This window comes from Bison bison, unplaced genomic scaffold (assembly GCF_000754665.1).
Source record: "Bison bison bison isolate TAMUID 2011002044 unplaced genomic scaffold, Bison_UMD1.0 scf7180017864254, whole genome shotgun sequence".
Lineage (NCBI taxonomy): Eukaryota > Metazoa > Chordata > Mammalia > Artiodactyla > Bovidae > Bison > Bison bison.
Genome location: NW_011494826.1, coordinates 9,928,202 through 9,950,746, shown reverse-complemented (window position 1 = coordinate 9,950,746; position 22,545 = coordinate 9,928,202). Strand labels below are relative to the sequence as shown.

The 22,545-nt window shown below is 42.8% G+C and overlaps 1 protein-coding gene across 2 annotated transcripts in view; it reads right to left on the bottom strand.

Annotated features, from left to right (window-relative positions):
- SLC28A2 (solute carrier family 28 (concentrative nucleoside transporter), member 2) overlaps window positions 1-22,545 on the bottom strand; it is a 35,493-nt gene that overhangs the window by 7,709 nt on the left and 5,239 nt on the right. For both annotated transcript variants that reach the window (XM_010847752.1, XM_010847753.1), the window contains exons 4-17: window positions 13,724-13,815; window positions 12,475-12,658; window positions 10,890-11,031; window positions 10,163-10,276; window positions 9,746-9,823; window positions 9,213-9,293; window positions 8,693-8,773; window positions 7,332-7,457; window positions 7,119-7,249; window positions 6,520-6,688; window positions 6,138-6,335; window positions 5,579-5,660; window positions 3,480-3,578; window positions 3,201-3,312 (exon numbers count right to left, since the gene is read on the bottom strand). In XM_010847752.1, the coding sequence (XP_010846054.1) occupies window positions 3,201-3,312; window positions 3,480-3,578; window positions 5,579-5,660; window positions 6,138-6,335; window positions 6,520-6,688; window positions 7,119-7,249; window positions 7,332-7,457; window positions 8,693-8,773; window positions 9,213-9,293; window positions 9,746-9,823; window positions 10,163-10,276; window positions 10,890-11,031; window positions 12,475-12,658; window positions 13,724-13,815 (1,689 nt within the window). The remainder of the gene's footprint in view (window positions 1-3,200; window positions 3,313-3,479; window positions 3,579-5,578; window positions 5,661-6,137; window positions 6,336-6,519; window positions 6,689-7,118; window positions 7,250-7,331; window positions 7,458-8,692; window positions 8,774-9,212; window positions 9,294-9,745; window positions 9,824-10,162; window positions 10,277-10,889; window positions 11,032-12,474; window positions 12,659-13,723; window positions 13,816-22,545) is intronic.

Below are 22,545 nucleotides of genomic sequence, written 5' to 3'. Positions count from 1 at the left end.
TAGATGGCAGCCCACCAGGCTCCCCCGTCCCTGGGATTCTCCAGGCAAGAACACTGCAGTGGGTTGCCATTTCCTTCTCCAATGCATGAAAGTGAAAAGTGAAAGTGAAGTCGCTCAGTCGTATCCGACTCTTAGCGACCCCATGGTCTGCAGCCTACCAGGCTCCTCCGTCCATGGGATTTTCCAGGCAAGAGTACTGGAGTGGGGTACCGTTGCCTTCTCCGCTAAATCAACATATTTACCTGAATTAAGCCATAATCTCTCCCCTTTACTCCCATTCCCAGAATCAATCCCCTTCTTGTCAGTTAATAAATGGCAGCCCTTAGATCTACTTGCCCGAGCCAGAAAGGGTACAGACATTTGAGACTCCTTTCTCTTCCTTACCCTTTTCTTCCGTTCAATAAACAATCCTATTGATTCTCCTTAGTCTAATGTATCTTCATCCTCACAACTACTTAGTATCAGCTCTCATCATCTACTACTTGAGAGTATTACAGCAATGTGTTTATTGGTCTCCCCAACATCCAAATGGCTACCCAACATGATCTTTTGAAAAAACATCTCAGCATGTGTTCAGAATTCTGTAAGTCCAAATCTAAATTCCTTAGCACTTCATGCTGCTGCTGCTGTTAAGTCACTTCAGTCGTGTCCGACTCTGTGCGACCCCAGAGATGGCAGCCCACCAGGCTCCCCCGTCCCTGGGATTCTCCAGGCAAGAACACTGGAGTGGGTTGCCATTGCCTTCTTCAATGCATGAAAGTGAAAAGTGAAAGTGAAGTCGCTCAGTAGTGTCCGACTCTTCACAACCCGCTGGACTGCAGCCTACCAGGCTCCTCTGTCCATGGGATTTTCCAGGCAAGAGTACTGGAGTGGGGTGCCACTGCCTTCTCCATAGCACTTTATAGAAGGCCTTATAAGATCTTTTAGCCTCATTTTCCAGAACTCTTTATTCACCCACATATCAGTACAAGTACACACACCTTTTGCTTTTGCAGAACCAAAGATCTTTTGCAGTTCCTCAGATCTTTCCTTTCTGGGTCCTGTAACTAATTCTTTTAGCTTATGATATACTCCCTTTAGTTTTCAACTGACTTCTTTTGGTATTTTTTCTTTGTCTTTGATTTTCTATCACTTGAAAATGATATGTTTAAGTATAGTTCTCTTGGCATTTATCCTGCTTGATGTTCTCTGAGCTTCCCAGATCTGTGATTTGGTGCCTGACATTAATTTGGGGAAATTCTCAGTCATAATTGTTTCGAATATTTCTTCTTCTCCTTTTGGTATTCATATTACGTACATGTTACACCTTTTGAAGTTGTCCCATAATCCTTAAATGTTCTATTTTAATTTTTTTTCCCAGTCTTTGTTCTCTTTGCTTTTCAGTTTTGATGATTTCTGCTGATATATCTTCAAGCTGGAAGTGCTTTTCTCAGATGTGCTTAGTCTACTAATAAGCTATTCAAAGGCATTCATCACTTATGTTACAGTGTTTTTGATCTGCAGTATTTCCTTTTGGTTCTTTCTTAAGATTCCTGTATCTCTGTACTTCCATTGCTCATCTGTTCTTGCACGCTGCCTACTTTATCCATTAGCGCCCTTAGTGTAGTAATCATTGTTGTTTAGTCACTAAGTCATGTCCAACTCGTTTGTGGCCCCATGGACTGTGGCCCTCCAGGCTCCTCTCTCCATGGAATTTTCCGGGCAAGAATACTGGAGTAGGTTGACATTTCCTTCTCCAGGGATCTTCCCAATCCAGGGTTGGAACCCGTGTCTCCTACACTGGCAGGTGGATTCTTTACCACTGAGCCACTAGGGAAGATCCATATTAATCATAGCTGTTCAAAATTCCCACTCTGATAATCTGAAAATCTCTGCCATGTCTGGTTTTGATGCTTGCTCTGTCCCCTCAAATTGTGTTTTTTGCCTTTTAGTGTGTTTTGTAATTTCTTCTTGATAACTAGACATGACATACCCATAAAAGGAACAGCTGTAAATAGACCTTAGCAATGTAGTGGTGAGATGTTGGGGAGGGGAGGCATTCTATTGTCCTGTGGTTAGGCCTCAGCCTTTTAGTTAGCCTGTGCCTCTGAACTCTGAACTTCACAAGTGTTTCTCAGTCTTTCCTCCCTCCTTGAATGGGACGAGATGGCTAGAGTGGGCTGCAGTTGGGTATTTCTCTTTTTCTAGGTCAGGTGGACTCTGATAATACCCCAGGTGGTTAGGCTTTGGTTAATTAGTTTTTCCTAAAGGCAGGTCTTGTTTAAAAAAAGAGTGCTTTGGTGTATTTCAAAATAGTTCCTTTCCCCCTCCACCTGCCAGAAGCATGAGGGGGGTTTTGTCTGATATTTACTATGAGAACCTAGTGTAGTTCCAAGAGGTAAAAATTCCAAAAGTGTGGGGTTTCCCCTGAGAAATGGGTCCCCTCAGAGTTTTTAACACAGCTTTGTCCTCCCCGAGGCTTCAGCAACTGCAGTTTCTGGTTTTCCTGCCCCTGCACGGGTTTCTGTGGCTCCGGTAAACCATGACTCCCTGTGTTTGCCTGTTGCTCCAATCTTGGGGTCTGCAGTTTGCCTTGTGTTTCTTACAGATTCAAGAAGAGTTATTGATTTTTCAGACTGTTCAGCTTTTTTTCACTTTCGTCTTAAGATGGAGTGGTGACCTCTGAGTTCCTTACACACAGAACCAGAAAACTATTCTAATAATATCCCACGAATTGGTAAACAAGTTCATTTTTACACTACCTGAACGCATTGTGATTTTATCAATTCAACTTTATCTGTCTCAGTCTTCATTTCTGTCTGAAGAAGCTCTTAAGTTTTGGGCCACTCAGGACCACTGTCAACCTTCACCTACAACCTATCTATATTCAAATCACAATAAATACTTCACTTCTGATCAGGGAAATCACCCTCCCTTACTTCTTCTGCTGCCCCTCCACTTCTCAGTACCCCATCAATACAAGATATTGTCATTTGTAAAACTGATGATTTGTCCATACTAGAGCCAATAGTGAGTATGCATCTAATAACAGAAAAGAAGAGAGATCTAGACCACCACAAATACCTATCCCCCTTCTTATATGTTCTCTTCAGTATCCATGTGATTACCCTCAAGACCTTACTTTTCTCCAATCCTAGAAATTCCTGAGTGAAAGAGAGCATAAGAGAGGAGACTCGAGCAGGGATCCAGTGCTCACTCACCTCTGAAAGAGCTCTCTGCAGCACACATAGGTCTCATAGGTTCGGTTGGTGAAACTCATGTTTAGGAAGGAGACACAGTCAGTTTCTGCTCCCCTGGGAACATAGAGGATTCCTGGATAAAGGAGACAGAGATGCTAAGGGGAAGATTTTACACATGTTCCTTAAGGCTTTTAATTCTCTGGGTATAAATTGAGAATACTGTAGATTTGAAGTCTTTTCCATGCATATGTGAGACGGATGGTTAAATCAGTTATTCTGAGACTAAGCTAGGACACTTACCTGCCACACAGGCACTGATAAGGGATACACAGGCCCCTGTGAAGAGGGCACTGACCACAACCTTGGACAAGTCACTCTTCCGGTGGGGTACCATTGATGCTGCAGACAACAAAACAAAACAATTCAATCTCTTCCCTGCCAGGCAACTGGGTATACCCATGAAACCTGATTAGAAGAATGCTGAGTATCAAAACACAGCAGATGAATCGCATTCTTACTGCCAACCACCAGATGCTTGCCAGTGGTGTGCTTAGAAGTATATGTATTCATAGGTCACTAACTTAGACACTCCCCAGGTCAAGGATGGTGCGTCTGACTCTAACTTCCGTGGTTCTGTGAACATTCCTAAGATGTATCTGAACCAAGAAAAGCTCTGCACTGCTCCAGACAGTACAAATGCCTTGGGTGTTCACTAGTTGAAATTGGCATGCTTGCTGTTGCTACTGCTAAATTGCTTCAGTCGTGTCCTACTCTGTGCGACCCCATAGACGGCAGCCCACCAGGCTCCTCCGTCCATGGGATTTTCCAGGCAAGAGTACTGGAGTGGGTTGCCATTGGCATGCTTAGGGTGGACAGAATTAGACAATTTTGAGCCAGAGAGATGAGACTAGCAACATTCATCTAAGCCTTAGTCATGTGGTGCGTATTCCACCACTAGATGTTAATCTCACAGTCAGGTGGTAATCGGGCATCAGAATTAGAAGACAGACAACTGTGTGACAGAAGGGGAAAAGAAACTGAAAGGAAACTGTTTCACCTTTAAATTGTTTGATCAGCTACCAAGTAAATCAACTTAATGATTCTAGCCCAGAACATGAGTGAAATAAAAAATGAACACACTAAGCTGTATTTTTCTTATTTGTTGTTCTTTAGTCACTCAGTCATGTCCAACTTTTTGCAACCCCATGGACTGCAGCACGCCAGGCTTCCCTGTCCTTCACCAACTCCCAGAGCTTGCTCATACTGATCCAACCATCCTGTCCTCTGTCATCCCCTTCTCCTCCTGCCCTCAACCTTTCTTAGCATCAGGGTCTTTTTCAATGAGTCGGCTCCTCACATCAGGGGGCCAAAGTATTGGAGCTTCAGCTTCAACATTAGTCCTTTCAAATGAATGTTCAGGACTGATTTCCTTTAGGATTGACTGGCTGGATCTCCTTGCAGTCCAAGGGACTCTCAAGAGTCTTCTCCAGCACCACAGTTCAAAAGCATCAATTCTTCGGCGCTCAGCTTTCTTTATGGTCCAACTCTTACATCCATACTTGACTACTGGAAAAACCATAGCTTTGACTAGACGAACCTTTGTCAGCAAAGGAAAGTGTCTGCTTTTTAATATACTGTCTAGGTTTGTCATAGCTTTTCTTCCAAGGAACAAGCGTCTTTTAATCTCATGGCTACAGTCACCATCTGCAGTGATTTTGGAGCCCAACGATCTTCCAAACTCTTGGAATCCACTAGTTCTCTTTGCCCAGCCTTCAAAGACAGCTCCACTTTCTTCATATTATTTCCTCCAACCATCGCCATTTAGCAATATTCTTAGCAATCTAAATGTAATCTGTGTATGCTTAAAATACTCATTCCTCCTACAGCTGGTGACTTGTAGTTTTAATTCCAACACTTCACAGCACTTGCTCTATCTATCTACCTTATATGTCTCTGTTTTTATTTGTTCTGATTCCTTGCACAAGGCCTATTTCTATGAAGTCAACTGGTGAGCAGCATAATTTCAGAAAGTACCTTCACTACTGAAAAAAAACAAAATACTTTTACTTATTTATGTACTATGTCCATTTAGTGGTAAAATAAAAATAATACCATTATAGTGTTCCTCATAGGAAAAAGAAAAATAAAATTGGTTTCTTGGGCCTCCAACAGGGAGGAAAAAAAAAATAACAGAAGTTGAGATTCTAAACCCAGCCTTGGCTCCACACATAGCCAGGTAGCATGATTACTTGAACTCCAAATTAACTGCCAATGGAGAGGACCATTTCACATCAGCTTCTCTATCTGGGCTCAACTTGTACTGAAGCACCAGGGCTGCCTACTATAGATGCTGGGACCTGGCTGGCATATTGGGTAGCTGGGAAAAAGAATTAACTCACTCAAGCCTCCCAGTGTGATTCCTATGGAACTAAGATTGGCAAATCCACAGAGTGAAAACGTTGTAATGATTTCAGCTCTCACCTAGGGAAAACAAAAATAAATAAACTCAGTCCCATGTGTGCAGTTGTATAATCATTATAGAAGTTCCAGAGTACTTAGAACCCCTAATCTTGTCCATACCACTCTAAGGAATGTGGAAAGGATGCTCAGAAAATAACCAATCCCTGAGTTATTCCAGGGATAATGACATGAAAACCACCCTGGTTTCTTGCCCAGTGTTCTTGTCTAAGCCTTCAGAGCCTATGAAATCTATGAGAGAAGCTGGGTCAGTGTGGAGCGGGGTGGGGGAGGGGGGGAAATGACCTCAGGGCAGCTCAGGCACAGAAGCTAAGCACACTGTTACGCTCTTGCTTTGGGTCAGACTCTTGCTTTGATCCTGACTCTTCCTAGGGTCAGGCCTGGGACCCTGAAGAGGGATCTGTGTGTGTGAGACAAACTTTTGTGTAATACTTTGTATCTGTCCACAGACTGTTTATGCTTTTCCAGACTGGCACTTACAGAAATCCACTGCTTCTTGCCTTCGATCCACTCCTCCACTCCAGAGAGACGCTTGTTTTTGTACTGAGACAGTTGCTGATAGGCCACAAACTCGTTCGTGAAGAATTTCATCCCCACCATCTCAGCCACCATTGGACAGTCTGCCCACTCGACACCCATCATGAAAACCATGGGCCTTAAGACATAGGAGCAGATGACCTGGGTGAGAGAAAGAGATATCTCACATCAGGAGCCCAGGACTTCTCTGGAACCTTGATTCAGTCCCCTAACCCCTTCTCCCTGCCATGCTCCCTTAGCTCACTCCGGGTCAGAAGACATGTGCAATTCAAGGACTTCATAAACACACCCTAGAAGGACCGCCCAGGTAAATGGAATCCATTACCTGAAAAGTGAGTCCCTGTATGTCTACCATTTCCCCTAGCCAGGAGAGGGCAGCATTGATGAAGGCCAACACAGCCAAAAAGGCAATCAGGTTGGCTGCTACGTTACTAGCAAGGCCTACAGCATCTGTGGCTCCATTGCTGGCAGCTTCCAGGACATTCTTCTCCTTCCTGTGGTCATTGGGCAGAAGGGAAGAACACGGTGTCTAAAGTAATCTCAGCCCCTCAGAAAAGAGATGTCTCAGTGCCCCAGGAGTGCAGGAGTGCAAAAGGAGAGTGCAAGAACAGCTTAAGAGGTGATGGGGGTTCCTAGTGACCCTTTCTGTGGAAATTACTAATTTTCACAGTATCAAATTCAATCACCATGAAATTCTACTGACACAAAGAACAGAGGATAATGGCATGCAGAAGGCAGAGGAAATGGCAGGGTTAAACAAAAGAAACAAATCAACATGAATAGCTAGAGGCAGAGGTAGACACAAGGAGATATGGAATCATATTATTCCCTCTCCGGGAGACTTGGAGCCTTGAACCACAGCACCACTCTTGATTCTGCACATGACCTCACCATCTCCCAAATTATATGCTTCGTTGGACTCACCCACGGGGCAATTTTACCCCCTCCTTATTCTTGAACTTCGACTCCTCTACTTCCGGATATACCAGCTTTGACAAAGCAAGAGCAGAAGGGGCAGCCATCACAGAGGCAGAAATCAAGGATGATGCGTCAATCTGTAAGGCCAGACTTAGGAGTCAGCATCTACAGAACCCAGACTTGGGCTCACCCAGGAGTGATCAAACAGACTATGCTTACCCCAAAGGATATGAAGGCTCCCAACACAGTGCCTGAAATGGTGGCAAACCCTCCAGTCATCACTGCGTGGATTTCAGAGAGTGTCATGTCTGCAAGGTATGGACGGATGAGCAGAGGTGCCTCCGTCTAAAAATAAGACGGAGAAAGTCAGATTCAAGAGGGGTACAGTTTCCCACCCCAGAGTGCCCATCCCAGCCCTGGGTGCATAGCCCTCCAGTGTGGATGCCCTTCAAACTCTGAGCTCTGCTCATAGGCTCTCCTAGTGTCTAGCTCACTCCCTCTAATACCTAATTATATCCTGGCTGGCATTGTTCTATGTGTTTTCATATGTGTTTGTCTCATCTATTTAAAAATTAGAATTCTATAGATGACAAATGGTATATTTCTTTTGTAGGTTCTCAGTCTAAAACTGTATACTTATTGGATGAATTTAAGGAGTACAGTGTACTTACTAATAACTATTAACTGCTTAAAAAGTATTCATTAAATGAACTGCTACATGAATGAAGCCCAATGTTGATGAAACAATCAAAAGAAACGTTTGTGAAGATGGTATGAAATTATGAAGGCCCAACTATGCAAACTATATCTAGTATTGTAAAATAGGTAATATTTACTATTTAAAGAATGATAACTATGTGCTTAGTGGTATAGGAGATGACAGGGACATTATATGAACAGGGCAAAGTTCCTACTCTTAAGACTTCATAGTCTAGCAGAGGAAATCAAATTGATTATGGAGAATTTCAACAAAATGTTGCATGCTATGCTACAAATATATAGAAGTACTCTGAGACCATTTCAAATACAGTTAATCAGCCTAGGACCTTAGGAGAGAAAGACTTCAATACTAATTCCTTGTCAGTTTGACAAGCCATTTCCCTAGTGTTAAGTTGATCAGTCAGTAGCATATACTGAGCACCTACTCCATATAGACAAATGTATCAAAAAAGTATTATGGGGAAGAGCTTTGGTGTTGGCCCTGAGCAAGGCTCCTTAGAGACCCTGGAAAACAAAGGTCACTGGAAGAGACCAGAATATGGAGGAGACACCTTTCATAGTCCCTGAAGGGGGACGATTTAGACCAGGACATTTCCCTAAATCCCTGTGTAAGAAGTTAGATCTGTGGTTAAGTATGTCCCCATTACACACATCACGTAAGTATCATTAGAGATGAAGGGTGAAAGCAATGAGTTGCATTTCCTTTGAGCTTCTGAATTTTGTTTCATCAGAGAATGAGTGGCTCCACATAGAGTCTTCATTTATCTGACTTTTCAAAAGGAAAGCATACATTTCTCAGCCTATTGTCTGCCATACTTTCTATTCCCCAGAGAAAAGATCAAAATCCTCAGGATGCTTACCATACCCACAAAGATGTTTCCTGCCACAGCCAGGGTCTCTGTGGCAGTGGTGCCCATGGTGATTTGCAAAAACCAAGCAATCTAAAGGGATGCAAACACCCAAAACATTAACATTAGCAGAAATCTCAGAGTGTATCCAGCAAAACCCCTCCTCCATTAACATTGGTAATGAAATTAAGGCCTAGAGAAGAGTAACAAGGCTGAGATCACAAAGCAAATTACAAACAGATCCTGGACCAGAACTCAGGGCTCTTTGCTTCCAGAAAAAATAAATTAAAACTCAGTATGAAGTGGTAGCTCAGCCCATTTTTTTCTCCTTGCTGTGCCCCTCACCCTGCCCAGGGCCTGGTCCTGACCATCTGATATCAGGCACGCTTGAAAGAGTGTGCTTTTCACATTAGTTCTAATGCTCAAGATATGAAATATAAGCCTTCTTTTTCAAAGTAAGTATCATCTTCATGCCTCTTGACAGATCACACGATAAAAGCCCACCTCCTGGATGAATAGCAGAATGACTCACCTTCTGAACAACCCACTGCACAAGGCCCAGGTAGTAAAGGATGGACATCACACATCCAAAGAAAAGAATGATGGGTAAGGCCTGTAATGAGAATGATGGGGCAGGCAGTGAGATCCTACAATGAACATGCCATAAGCAAACTGTGTTTCAGGCATGTAAGATAACTTCCCATCATCCCAAGTGCAGCTGATACAGTATAGATACTCAGTGGATATTTAAACACAAGCTAGTTTAGGAATAAATTTTAAGTGTACTGCAAATCTATTATGCCATCAATACTAAGCCACAAGAAGATGTTTTCTGAACCTTCCTCTCCCACCCCTATTTCATTCCAATTTCAGTATGGCACTGAACAAAGGGCAAGAGATTGACACTGCTTCCTATACGAATGGGATCAAATCCTCTTCTTAGGGTCATTGGTATACAAACTGTCTGATTTCTTGGACATACATCTTCATCATCTGTTTTATCCCTCTTCCCACCCCCCACCCACCACCACTGACCCTCTTTCTTGCTCATGAAACAGACATGACCTGAAAGGCGAAGACATCTTTGACCAGAACATCCCCAAAAACAAAACTGGAGCCAGCCACTGTATAGCTGAGGAAAATCTGAAAGAAAAAGGAGAGAGAGATAACAAAAGTGAAGTCACAAAAGACACAAGGAAGATAAGATCAGCCTTATGTATGACTTGGACCTACTGCTGCCACTGAAGTTGGCCTCCCTTTGACAGCATGGGAAGCAGTCTATGTCCCTGTGAGTTACTCAGTGAAGGACAGAGGACTCAGCAGTTCAGTTCTCTTCATTCCTATGCTTAGCTGTACCCCCATGTACTCTCTCCTTTCCTACCAGATCTCATTAACAAGACACAGTGTGATCTCATGTTTTCCCCCAATCTCCTTTCTCTAGGGTTTGCAAAGAGCAGTGCCCTCACATTCGATTTCTCATACCTGAACCTGTTCTCCCAGCCACTGAAATGCATTAAATCCAGGATCAGTTCTGATGACCAAGATCCCAAAGACAAACTGAAGACCTAGGCCCCAAAGCACTGCCCTCCAGGACACCTGGGACCAAAAAGAACATTATTCCAATGTGAGTTCTAAATCAGACTTGTTAATTACCTGGCTGGCGTTTTAAACATGGGTATATGTACTCTGGAACCAATCTAGGGTGTTAACAGTAAATCTGGGGTAAGATGGGAGTAGAGAGAATGTGGTACCGGGTAGTGATATACAAAGAGCCACATACATATATATGTTTTTTAAACTTACACCTACAGGTTAGATCTGACCCACAGTCAGACACACAGACACATACATAAAAGCATCATAAACCAATGCTTTAATATTACTATGTGCAGTACTAGTTGATTCTCTACTGTATTCTATTTTCTTTCTTTCCTTCTTTATTTTTTGTTTTGTTTTGTTTTGTCTTTAACACCAGCCTGCATCCACAAAATTGATATCAAGACTCAGTTTGTAAATAAGTGGTCCAGGGCCTCTTAGAACCTTAAACTTCACTTAAGAGCAAAATTATCAAAGGAGAAAATTCCAGAGATTGTTAAGAACTCAGTTCTGTGCCTTTGTAATCAATACTTGGCACATGTACTTTGTAATTAATAACAAATGGTCCTTGGCTCGGTATTACTATGCCCACCCCTGCATAACCCAAACTCACTGCGCTATGGTGTTTGGAGCAGGCAAAGAGGATGATGATGAACATGCAGATTCCCGCAAAGGAGATCAGCTGCTCTGGCCTTTGGGCTGTGTCCAGAGCCAGCCACAGGATAAGGCCAATCAAGGAGACTCCTGCCAACACCCTGGAGAGGGAATTTCAGGATAATGCCATCAACTCACTGAATGAATAAGAAATAATCAACTTAACCTCTAAAAACCAGAAACTCATCAAATGGATAAATTCATCAAAAGGATAAACACAATAGGTTAGACACAGAGACATGTCTTTAGAATCATTCATCTGGTGGTTTCCCAGTTACCACCTCTCCCCTCCCCTCAACTCTTTTACTCACAGATGGAAGGTCAAAGAGTCCAATCTGAGGACATAAATCTCATGACTTCCTCAATCTATCATATCAGTAACAAAAAGACTTATTCTTCGAGATTGCTCTAATGCAAAACCAAAATATTTTCAAAAGAAGAAGGAAAAGTCCCCTACGGATCTCCAACCAGTTTCCAACCACTTGAAGGGGCAGAATAAAGGCTAAGGCTAAGCCACAAATCAATGACTTATGGCCTTATGGTCCCTTGATGTACCAAACATGCACAGTCAGTACACAAACTAGTCTCCTCAAGTCTGAGTGTTGGAGTCATTTCAGTTCAAGGAGTAAGAATTAGAGGGCAAATCACATGTGAAAAGAAAAGAAAACCAAAACACACACACTGTCCATTGAGATGCTGCAGGAACAACAATGACAACAGGATAGAGGACAGGTCAGGGTTGAATACTGGGGCTGTTCTCTCTGTGAACTCAAAGTGAATTAAATCTGGCTTCCAGAATCCATCCTGCTAATGAAGAAAGTACTTCAGCTCTATCTCTTCAGTGTCAAATAAATCAATGATCCGAAATTTAGGCTGTAGTCTGGGGTGTTTCTCCAAATGATCACTGTTGCAAACATTCTTAACAGCTATTTTCTGTGCATCCACTGGACAAAAGGCAGAAAAGAGGAACATACAGGGAGTCTGAAAGTCATTCGCTCACCCTAGGTCTGTGATCAAAGGACACGTGCACGCCATAGTTAGTTAAATGAGCTGTGGCTGCTGTAGCATTTGGTCCAGTATACACTAAACAGTGCTAAACTCTAGGGAATTATGAGACACCTGTGGGTACAGGAAGTCTGGAGGACTAGAGGGGAAAAGAGGATAAAAGGTATCCAGAAATTAAAGGAGAAACACATGAGCACCAAATCAATTTGACAGTTTAATGCAGCTTTGCCTTGATTACTTCTGTGAAGAGGAATATGGTTTTTCTCATTTCCGACACCAACCCTGACAATAAACAGGCTAAAACCCTTCCCTGAAATGTAACCCCTCCTGACCTGCAAGCAATATTAAGATAGGAGATTGTAAGAAACTGGACTAAGTTCAGTGCTCAGAAGCCCACTGCTATTTGCTCCCTGAGCCTTGGTTTTGTAAAGTATAGGAGAACTTTTCTCAGACAGCTCAGAAACCAGGAAAGGAGGAAAAGGGTAATGGTTTGGGGTTTAAGACAAGTTGTGGGACCAGGGATATTGAGATTATCTTACCATTTCATCCAAAACTTCAGGCGGGAGTTTTCAAGGGGCTTGAGACATCTCGTCAATTTTTCACCAAAGAGCCTTTTCAGAAAGCGGTGAACCAGGACCAAAAGCACCAAACAAGTGAGGACGAACAAGGCCAGTGCCCTGTGGAAATCCAAGATGCAAGCTGCCAGGAAGTAGGCAGCATAAGCTAAAAACAGAAAGTACAAAGTAAGGATCAGCAAGGCAGAGACCCTAGGAACCAATGAAGACTGAGCCGTGAATGTCTGGGTAAGGCAGGAAAAACCCTCCAGCAACCTTACCACCAGCCCTGTCAGACTGAGCGGCACTTCCCAACGCCAGGGTAGATGGCTAGCTGTTTTCTTGGGGGATTCAGAGTAACCAGCTTAGTTTGACTGCTGCATATTTTAATTTGTCCCTGATGAAATCTCATTCCTTTCTATTTTATCTGGTATCCTCTTTCTATTCCTTGGTATGGACTTCATCAGCACCTACTTTTATACACTTAAAAAAATCATCTTTTCTCAAAACTTTATAACCCCAGTCATTTTAACCTTTCCTCTTGAGCAGAGGCATGGAAGCAGGCTACTACTAGGAAGAACAGCCATACGGTCCTCATTTTATGGCTCCCTGACTCACCCCAACATATAATTTTTATCTTCACCATCCCAGCTGCCTCTAATATTGACGTCAAAGCCCCATACATCATTGACAGCATATTTTAAACAGAGGTTTCCTATGTGTTTTGTTTGTTTATTTGGTTGGCTGGTTTTTTTTGCTGTGTCTCATGGCTTGCAGGATCTTAGTTCCCACACCAGAGATCAAACCTGGGGCCCCAACAGTAAAAGTGCTGGGTCCTAACCACTGGACTGCCAGTGAATTCCCAAAAGGTTTGCTATGCTTTAGAAACATTTTATATCATTGGTCTTATTGGCAAACCAGCAAATAAGTAACATATACTACAGGCTTTTTTCATAGACTACAAGAACCACGCCCTTCATCTACTCAAGACACAAATAGAGACAAGCCCAGATTCTTAGAAATATTTAAGTCTATTGAATAGTACAGTTTGAAAAATAGCTTATTCTCAGATTTTACTTATTCCTAGAAGTACAATTCTATACATTACAATTCACTACAAGTAGTTAAGAGCTATACATCGTATAGCTTCTTTCCATCTAGGAGTAGTCTTGACAGAAGGTCATATTTCTGAAATGACTGTGTCTCTCACTTCCACAGGTTCTCAATACCTTACCCAAACACAGCAGGCTCAGTAGGATCTTCTTGAACAAGCCAGCATGTGTTTTACAGAAACTTCTTGCCCTGGTGAAAGGCTGTAAGGTCCTCCTGATGAGAAACCAAAAGTTAAGATAACAAAATTTACTACATCCTGTTTGCATCAATTCCCAGAACTTAGATGGTCCAGCCTGAGGAAGAATTTTCTCTTAAGAAATTCATCCAGGGGAAGTTAGGCAGTGTCCCAGCAATGCCAGAAAGGCTGGATCAACCTTGCCAATGGGCAGCAGCTCAGGACATTCCTACCCAACCTGGACTAACAATATCCCTGATATCGTTAGTGGAGGGGGAGGAACAGGAAGACACTTGGACCTTTCTGTTCTCTGGAGACAAGGGACTATTCAGTTTCCAGATTCAGAAATGGGCCTATCATTCTGAAAGAAAATAAAAATCACACAAATCCATAGCCCTAAACAGTCAATCAGACATGCACTGATGGACCAGAAGGAAAACACTACCATCCCCAAGAATCCCACCCCCAAGAATCCCTGGCTGAGAGGACCTAAGAGGAGACATCCAGCAAGTAGGTCTTCTCAAGTTTAATTTAACAAACGTTTATATAGTGTTTTCTATATGCTGGACTCTTTCTAAGAAGTTTAAAAGTAGGAACTCATTGACTCCTAATAAGAACTCTTGAAGTGGTTACTATTATCATTCCCATTTTACAAATGTGGAAACTGGAAAGCAGAGAAGTACCTTTCCCAAGGTTGTGGAGGTTGTAAGGAGCATAGACAGAACATAAACTCAGGCAATGTGGCTTCAGAATCTGAGCTCTTAACCATCTTTCTATGCTGCATCTTACCTAGGCCCCAAGCTCACCTGTCTCTACCATTCTTAAATGTCCTCAGCACATTGGAATCATATGAGCATAAAGCACTAACTTCCAAATTCTCAGAAGATCCAAAGAAGATGAGCCCAGCAAGAAGGTCTCAATTGGCCATCATGCTGAGACAGAACAGCTTAGCCAGAGCTGGAACCAACCACTAGCTCCAAATGCCCTGAGGACTTGGCACACAAACTTCTATGTTCTATGACTGCCTCTCCTATCTAACACACTCCTCTCTCTTTCTTCTCCTTTTTTCTTCTTTCATCAAGGAGTCCAATGCTATGTTAGTTGAGTAGAGTGTATATTATCAGATATAGGTAAAGGAGAAAATATTCCTTATCACCTCCTGACTTAATCAATCCAAGAGGACACCTTGCCATCACCTTATGACCACATTCGATCATTTCCTAAGAACTACCAGAAATCAGTGAAGAATACTCATTTCTGCAAAACTCATGAACAATCTGATTCGAGAACATAATTTAGAGCTGAACTTCTGTTTTTAAAAATTAGGATTGAAAAAAATCATAAGGGACATTTCAAAGAAAAAGGCAAAATAAGATCTCAGTCTTTTTTAAACCAACTGAGAAGCAGTGCATAGAAGTATGTGCACAGGTATTCATGGTCCTGGCGTCTTGCTTGGCCCACAATCTTGCTAACATGGCCAAGTTCCTTATATAATGGTTCAGCTTGAGAGTTAGTAACTGTGTTATATCCAGAAGCTGAATTGAGAAAAATAATCTATCTGGTAGATGGTGATACTCGATACCTTGTCCATAATTTGCTGTGATGTCTGTACCCACTGATAAATTCTTCAGGTGTGTGTATGGAAGGCTTTCCAGACATGGACTAACAATAACCTTCTCATTCACATGCTTACTGCCTGCAGCCTCAGGTGACAGTGTGAGAAAGAGCAGGGTAAGGATGTTAGGTAGTGCTAGCTCAACACTGCATTAGTGGGCGCCATAGGTCAGGGCTAGCAGCAAAAGTGTTCATGCATTTTTCTCAGTGACCCTTTCTACAAGATGTGGAAACTCCCCTTCAAAAAATTCATCTGACTGTTGACAGAGGGGCCCTGGGCAAATCCTTGCTTGCCTGAGCTTGAAGTAAGAACCAGAAGGAAGGAAATGAGTCAACCCAGTATGAAATGATGGTCTGAGTAAAGGGCAAGAGTTCCAGGTAGAAGTGACCGGAATCTCTTCAAGGAGTCCAAAGTTTCCATTTGATAATAGCAAAGAGTTCAAGAAGGCTGAGTAGAAGGATATGCACTCATCTTCTTTGAGAATACCAAAATTGTGTTGAACAACCACTGACAGGAGAACACTGGAACTCACCAAAAAAACAGATACCACATTTGATGACAGAATAAAAAGAACTGTACTGGGTACCACTTTGCCAGATTCAAAGTTGTGCATACAACTGGTTTAAAACTGGATGTGCAAGACTGCTGGATAGTGTTGCAGAGGAGTTCAAGAACAGTTACCAAAAGTGCCCAAGGGAGAATGGTGACTGAGAAGCAAAAAGGCTGTTAACAAAATAAAGTGGAAAGCCATATAGGTGTTGGAAAACCAGCAAAGGCAAGAGAAAGGTCTCTCAGATGGAGGTCAGCAAAGCTACAATGGAGGCAGAGACTCTGTGCGCCTGGTTATGACCAGTGCTGAGAACCATCAGCCTAGGTAGAGTGAGAAGGAAACTTAAATTTAGAACACAGATGGGCTTAACTGCTCAGTTGTGATGGATATGTTGCCTTGGAAAAGAACTCTCTCTCCACACAGGACTCAAATCTTTCCTTGATGTGCAATAAAAAGTCAGATTTCTTCACACTAAGAATAGAAATTCAATGCCAACAGTCCAGAAAATCAAAAGGGACCTAGTGGCATTTTCAACCAGCTATTCTACCTAGCCTCAATTTCTTCCTTCCAGAGGTCTTCTCCCTCCAAGTTAGAGGTAGCAGGGGTTCTGAAAAGCAGGACAGTCTTCCCAATAAGGCTCTCTCTCATTAGAGAGAGTCATGACCCTCTCCCCATTGGCCTTTGTGGGCCAGCCCTTTAGTTCCATTGTTAGAAAAATTTTCTCCAGGTTTCTATCATATGATTAATGCCCATCATGGAGTCCCTATGCTATATAAGCTGTCCCTATTTACACCTTCTTTTAATGATTTCAGTAGGAATTTGAGGACAAAGGAGCTCTGGTTCATTCAGCAGTTGAATACATGCTCAGGTTCTAATGAGAAAAAACAAAAGAAAACTGGAGGGGCGGGGGGAGGAGTTCCCAGCAAGGACAGGCGGCCTAAAGTTCTTCACGCAGGACTTACATTGACATGCAACTTAGTCCACCCAAGATGTCCTTCCATACCTCCTTCCCAGTAATTTGTGCAGTTCACACCCACCCATTTATCTTGCCATTCCCACCCATCCCTGTCAGGCTTACCACCATCCTCCCAGGAAGTCAGAACAGTCACTCTGATAGGGCAGCCAGAAGAAACAACAGACTTAGTAGGAGCAGTTGGGCAGCTAGGAAGAAAAGCGAAAAGGAGAAATGATTAAGAAGGAGGCAAGGCTGACGACATTCAGTGATGTGTAAAATCAGGTTTGTGTGGCAAATAAGATGGCAGTAAACAGGTGACTGGTTCTGTTTGAAAAAGCCATTTACAGGAGAATGACTAGATGAAAACAGAATTGCAGGGGACTGAGTGAATGTGAGCATACATGGACTACTTTAAAAAAAATAATAACTGCCTCCGAAGGAAAGAAAAACCAGATACTATTTACTAAGCACTTTTTACCAGGTACTGCAAGAATCTCTCAATCACCCACCCCCCAAAACCACAAGGCTAATGTTATGCTCATGAGCAAGGAAACAGCCTGCTGGCAGAGTTAGAATTTAAAACCCACCTCTTTCCATTACCCCATGTGACTTCTAATTAGACACAAAAGACTGGAATACCAGAGGGAGGGACCATTCCAGAATTCCAAAATTATAGTTGCTAGGAGAGTAGAGGAGGAGCAGGTAACCATGCCGGTGAATGTTGAACAAGCTTTCACAAGAAAAGGACAGACGAACTGATCCAAAGGTAAAGGGGAAGGCGCTTGCCAAGAAGAGATGTTGCAGGGAGTCAGAAGAAAAGGCTGGCATACCTCAAGAGGAGGAAAAATATCCTTGAGTGAGCCTAGCATTTTGAAAGAACAGTATGATTTACTGTTGCTGAGAAGCAGGGAACATGTGGATGGATGGTGGGAAGAAAGCTTGTAAAGAAAAGAGAAGCCAGGTCATTTAGACTTTGTCTTGTAGAAAGGAGAGACCCACTGAAGAACTTAAGCAAGGTAATAACATAGGCAGGCTTCCCCTTTGGTACAGTGGTAAAGAAACCACCGGGAATGCAGGAGAGGCAGGAGGTGCAGGTTCGATCCCCTGGGTCGGGAAGATCCCTTGGAGTAGGAGATGGCAACCCACCTCAGTATTCTTGCCTGGGAAATCCCATGGACACAAGAGCCTGGCGGGTTCCAGTCCACGGGGTCATAAAGTGTCAAACATGACTGACTGAGCATACACAGCAGAATAACAGCAGATATGCATTTTCTAAACAGAAGCAAAAAGGCAAATTGGTTGTCTGAGAAGGCCTTACAAATGGCTGAGAAAAGAAGAGAAGTGAAAGGCAAAGGGAAAAAAAGGAAAGACAAACCCATTTGAATGCAGAGTTCCAAAGAAGAACAGGAAGAGATAAGAAAGCCTTCCTTAGTGATCAATGCAAAGAAATAGAGGAAAACAATAGAATGGGAAAGACTAGTGATCTCTTCAAGAAAATTAAGAGATATCAAGGGATATCTTTCATGCAAAGATGGGCACAATAAAGGACAGAAATGGTATGGACCTAATAGAAGCAGAAGATATTAAGAAGAGGGGGCAAGAATACATAGAACTATACAGAAAAGATCTTCATGACCCAGACTACCAAACAATTGCACTCATCTCACATGCTAGCAAAGTAATGCTCAAAATTCTCCAAGCAAGGCTTCAACAGTACGTGAACCAAGAACTTCCAGATGTTCAAGCTGGATTTAGAAAAGGCAGAAGAACCAGAGATCAAATTGCCAACATCCTTTGGATCATCAAAAAAGCAAGAGAGTTTCAGAAAAACATCTACTTCTGCTTTACTGACTATGCCAAAGCCTTTGACTGTGTGGATCACAATGAACTGTGGAATATTCTTCAAGAGATGGGAATACCAGACCACCTGACCTGCCTCCTGAGAAATCTGTATGCAGGTCAAGAAGACATGGAACAACAGACTGGTTCCAAATAGGAAAAGGAGTATGTCAAGGCTATATATTGTCACCCTACTTTTTTAACTTATATGCAGAGTACATCATACGAAATGCCACCCTGGATGAAGCACAAGCTGGAATCAAGATTGCCAGAACAAATATCAATAACCTCAGATATGCAGATGACACCAACCATATGGCAGAAAGCAAGGAGGAACTGAGAAGCCTCTTGATGAAAGTGAAAGAGGAGAGTGAAAAAGCTGGCTTAAAACTGAACATTCAGAAAACTAAGATCATGGCATCTGGTCCCATCACTTCATGGCGAATAGATGGGGAAACAATGAACACAGTGACAGACTTTATTTTGGGGGGCTCCAAAATCACTGCAGATGGTGACTGCAGCCATGAAATTAAAAGACACTTGCTTCTTGGAAGAAAAGCTATGACAAACCTGCTGCTGCTGCTGCTAAGTTGCTTCAGTCGTGTCCGACTCTGAGACCTCATAGATGGCTGCCCACGAGGCTCCCCCTTCCCTGGGATTCTCCAGGCAAGAACACTGGAGTGGGTTGCCATTTCCTTCTCCAATGCATGAAAGTGAAAAGTGAAAGTGAAGTCGCTCAGTCGTGTCCGACTCCTAGCGACCCCATGGCCTGCAGCCTACCAGGCTCCTCCGTCCATGGGATTTTCCAGGCAAGAGTACTGGAGTGGGTTGCCATTGTCTTCTCCAATGACCAACCTAGATAGCATATTAAAAAGCAGAGATGCTACTCTACCAACAAAGGTCCATCTAGTCAAAGCTGTGGTTTTTCCAGTAGTCATGTATGGACTATAAAGAAAGTTGAGCACTGAAGAATTGATGCTTTTGAACTGTGGTGTTGGAGAAGACTCTTGAAAGTCTCCTGGACTGTAAGGAGATCCAAACAGTCCATCCTAAAGGAAATCAGTCCTGAATATTCACTGGAAGGACTGATGCTGAAGCTGAAACTCCAATACTTTGGCCATCTGATGTGAAATACAGACTCATTGGAAAAGACCCTGATGCTGGGAAAGATTACAGGCAGGAGGAGAAGGGGAAGACAGAGGATGAGATGGTTGGATGGCATCACCAACCCGATGGACATGAGTTTGAATAAGCTCCAGGAGTTGGTGATGGATAGGGAAGCCCAGCGTGCTGCCGTCCATGGGGTCACAGAGAGTTGGACACGACTGAATTACTGAACTGAACTGAGACAGATCACTCTGGAGGCAGTGGGATGGGTGACAGGCTGGGGCCGGTAAGGAAGTAACTGAGGGTGCAGGGGAGGTGCATGCACAGGAGGTGAATGCACAGTTGTTTGAGAAAGAGGATTAACATCAAGTGGAGGAAAACTAGGATGACAAATGAGGTTCCTATGGTGAGTGACTCAGTCAGGATGCTAACACGCACCCAAAGAGAGGAGACAGGAGGAGGAACAGACCTGAGGAGGAAATGTGAGTTTATCTATCTTTGTATGTCTAAAGCCCAGCCCAGGGCCTGACTTAGTAAAAAAGTATCACACCTATGCTAAGAGGAATTTCATTTTAATGTTAAATATAAAGTATATACACCACACCTAGATGAAGATGTTTGGTAAGTGGTTAGATATATAGGTTGGAAGCTTAGAACAAAGATGCAGACATCAGATGTGGCTTTATGAATCCAGACATTAAGTGTAAGAATGAGAAGAAAAGACAAAAACAGGCTCTGGAAAACAACAGACAAGAAGAAACATCCAGAGAGGCAGGAGAATGAGGAGGGTATAGCGCCATTAAAATCAGTAAGTGGGGACTTCCTTGGTGGACCAATGGTTAAGAATTTGCCCTGCAATGCTGGGGATGAGAGTTCCATCCCTGGTCAGGGAACTAAGATTCCCCATGCCACGAAGCAAGCAAGCCTGCACGCCGCAACTACTGAGCCCACGAACACTGCAATGAAAGATCCTGTCTGTCATAACTAAGACCCAACACAGCTAAATAAACAAATATATTTTTTAAAAATCAATAAATGAGTTTCCAGAAAGAAAGGATCAGAAGGGTCATGCTGCAGAGATGACCAGTGAAAGTGTGTATACATTGGACTTGGTAAGTAGGTTTTCACTGTTCACTTAAATAACAGAATTTCAGCTGAGCAGTGATAGTGAAAACTAGATTGCACTGCACTGAATACGGAGGTGAGAAAATGGAAACAGCAAGACAATCCCACATTTCCAAGAAACTTGACCATGAAGGAAAATGATATCACAAGTTTGAGATAAGGTTGATTTTTGGTTTTGTTTGTTTTATTATAAGAAAGAAATTTGAGTACACTTATAGATTCTTCAAGCCAGGCTTCAGCAATACATGAACCTGAACTTTATGCCAGGAGCCACCACGGGAGATCCCACCCATGACAAGGTCATGTGGAAGAGATCTGATGAGCAAGGCTGATCAGAACTCAAGGGACCCCCTGAATCTGCTCAAGCATCTACCCCAAAACCAGAATCTGTCTGTCTTACTACTTTGTGCCTTTCACCAACTCTTCTGACATTAACAGGGGGCTATCCCCGACCACCTTTCTCTGGAAAAAGTCAACTTAGGGCTTTAGTTTATAAGTCTTCTGGGCATGAAAGGAATATTTCTATTTTAACCCCTCTGTTGGCATTCTAGCTTGCCTGACAGGTTTATCCATACTCTTGCAATTAACACACAAGATTGTTCACAACTCCCCAACCTTGAAAGGCATGGGAAGCCAAAACATTCTAAAAGTCCTAATGAGCATAGAGTCCTTTAAGGGATGAAAAATTATTAGAATAGATAGTGCTGGTAAAGGGCTTCATTATTGGGCCAATACTTGCTGCCAAGTGCCCATATCCCTTATCCGTTGTGCGCCTGGGAGTGCATTGGTTAACATAGTTGGAATGTAAGAAAAACAAGCAGCAGCCTTGGAATTAACCACATCAGACCTTTGAGCTAATTGGTTCTTTCTTTGTTGTGACCACTGCACCTTTGCTCTGTGAGAATGTAACTCTGTTTAGTACTTTCTGAGGCTGGGAGAAATAAAGAAGAAACACTTTAAGGGAAAACAAGTTTTCTGGCTGAGCAGCCTTTATCAAAAAAGGGTCATAAAATGTCCACAGGCCTCCAAGGCCAGAAGATAATGTACACAACATTGTTTATGGGAAAGGTATGCAGAAAAAATCCTGGTTTTGATAAAGACAAAACAGATGTAATGTTTGGGCTGACTCTGTATGACTTTGCATCTTTCATTTCCCTTTATGTACAAGTCAAGTAATAAAAGTTCCTTTTGAAAATAAAGTTATGGGCCTCACTCACCGAAGCTTGGTCTCCCCGTGTCATTCTTTTTTTCCTTTTCCCTCCTTTTCTTTCTCTGTTCTTCTTTCAGGATGACTCCTTGGAACACAGGAGCTTTCTTGGCTTTCCGTGTAAATCAAGGAAGATCAAGCCCTGCTCTCCGCTTTGCTATCCTTATCACCTAAGCCATCATCCTGAGGGTACCCCTGGATCCTGCTGGGGCTGGACCCCAGTACTTCCAGATGTTTAAGCTGGTTTTAGAAAAGGCAGAGGAACCAGATGCCAACATCTGCTGGATCATGGGAAAAGGAAGAGAGTTCCAGAAAAACATCTATTTCTGCTTTATTGACTATGCCAAAGCCTTTGACTGTGTGGATCACA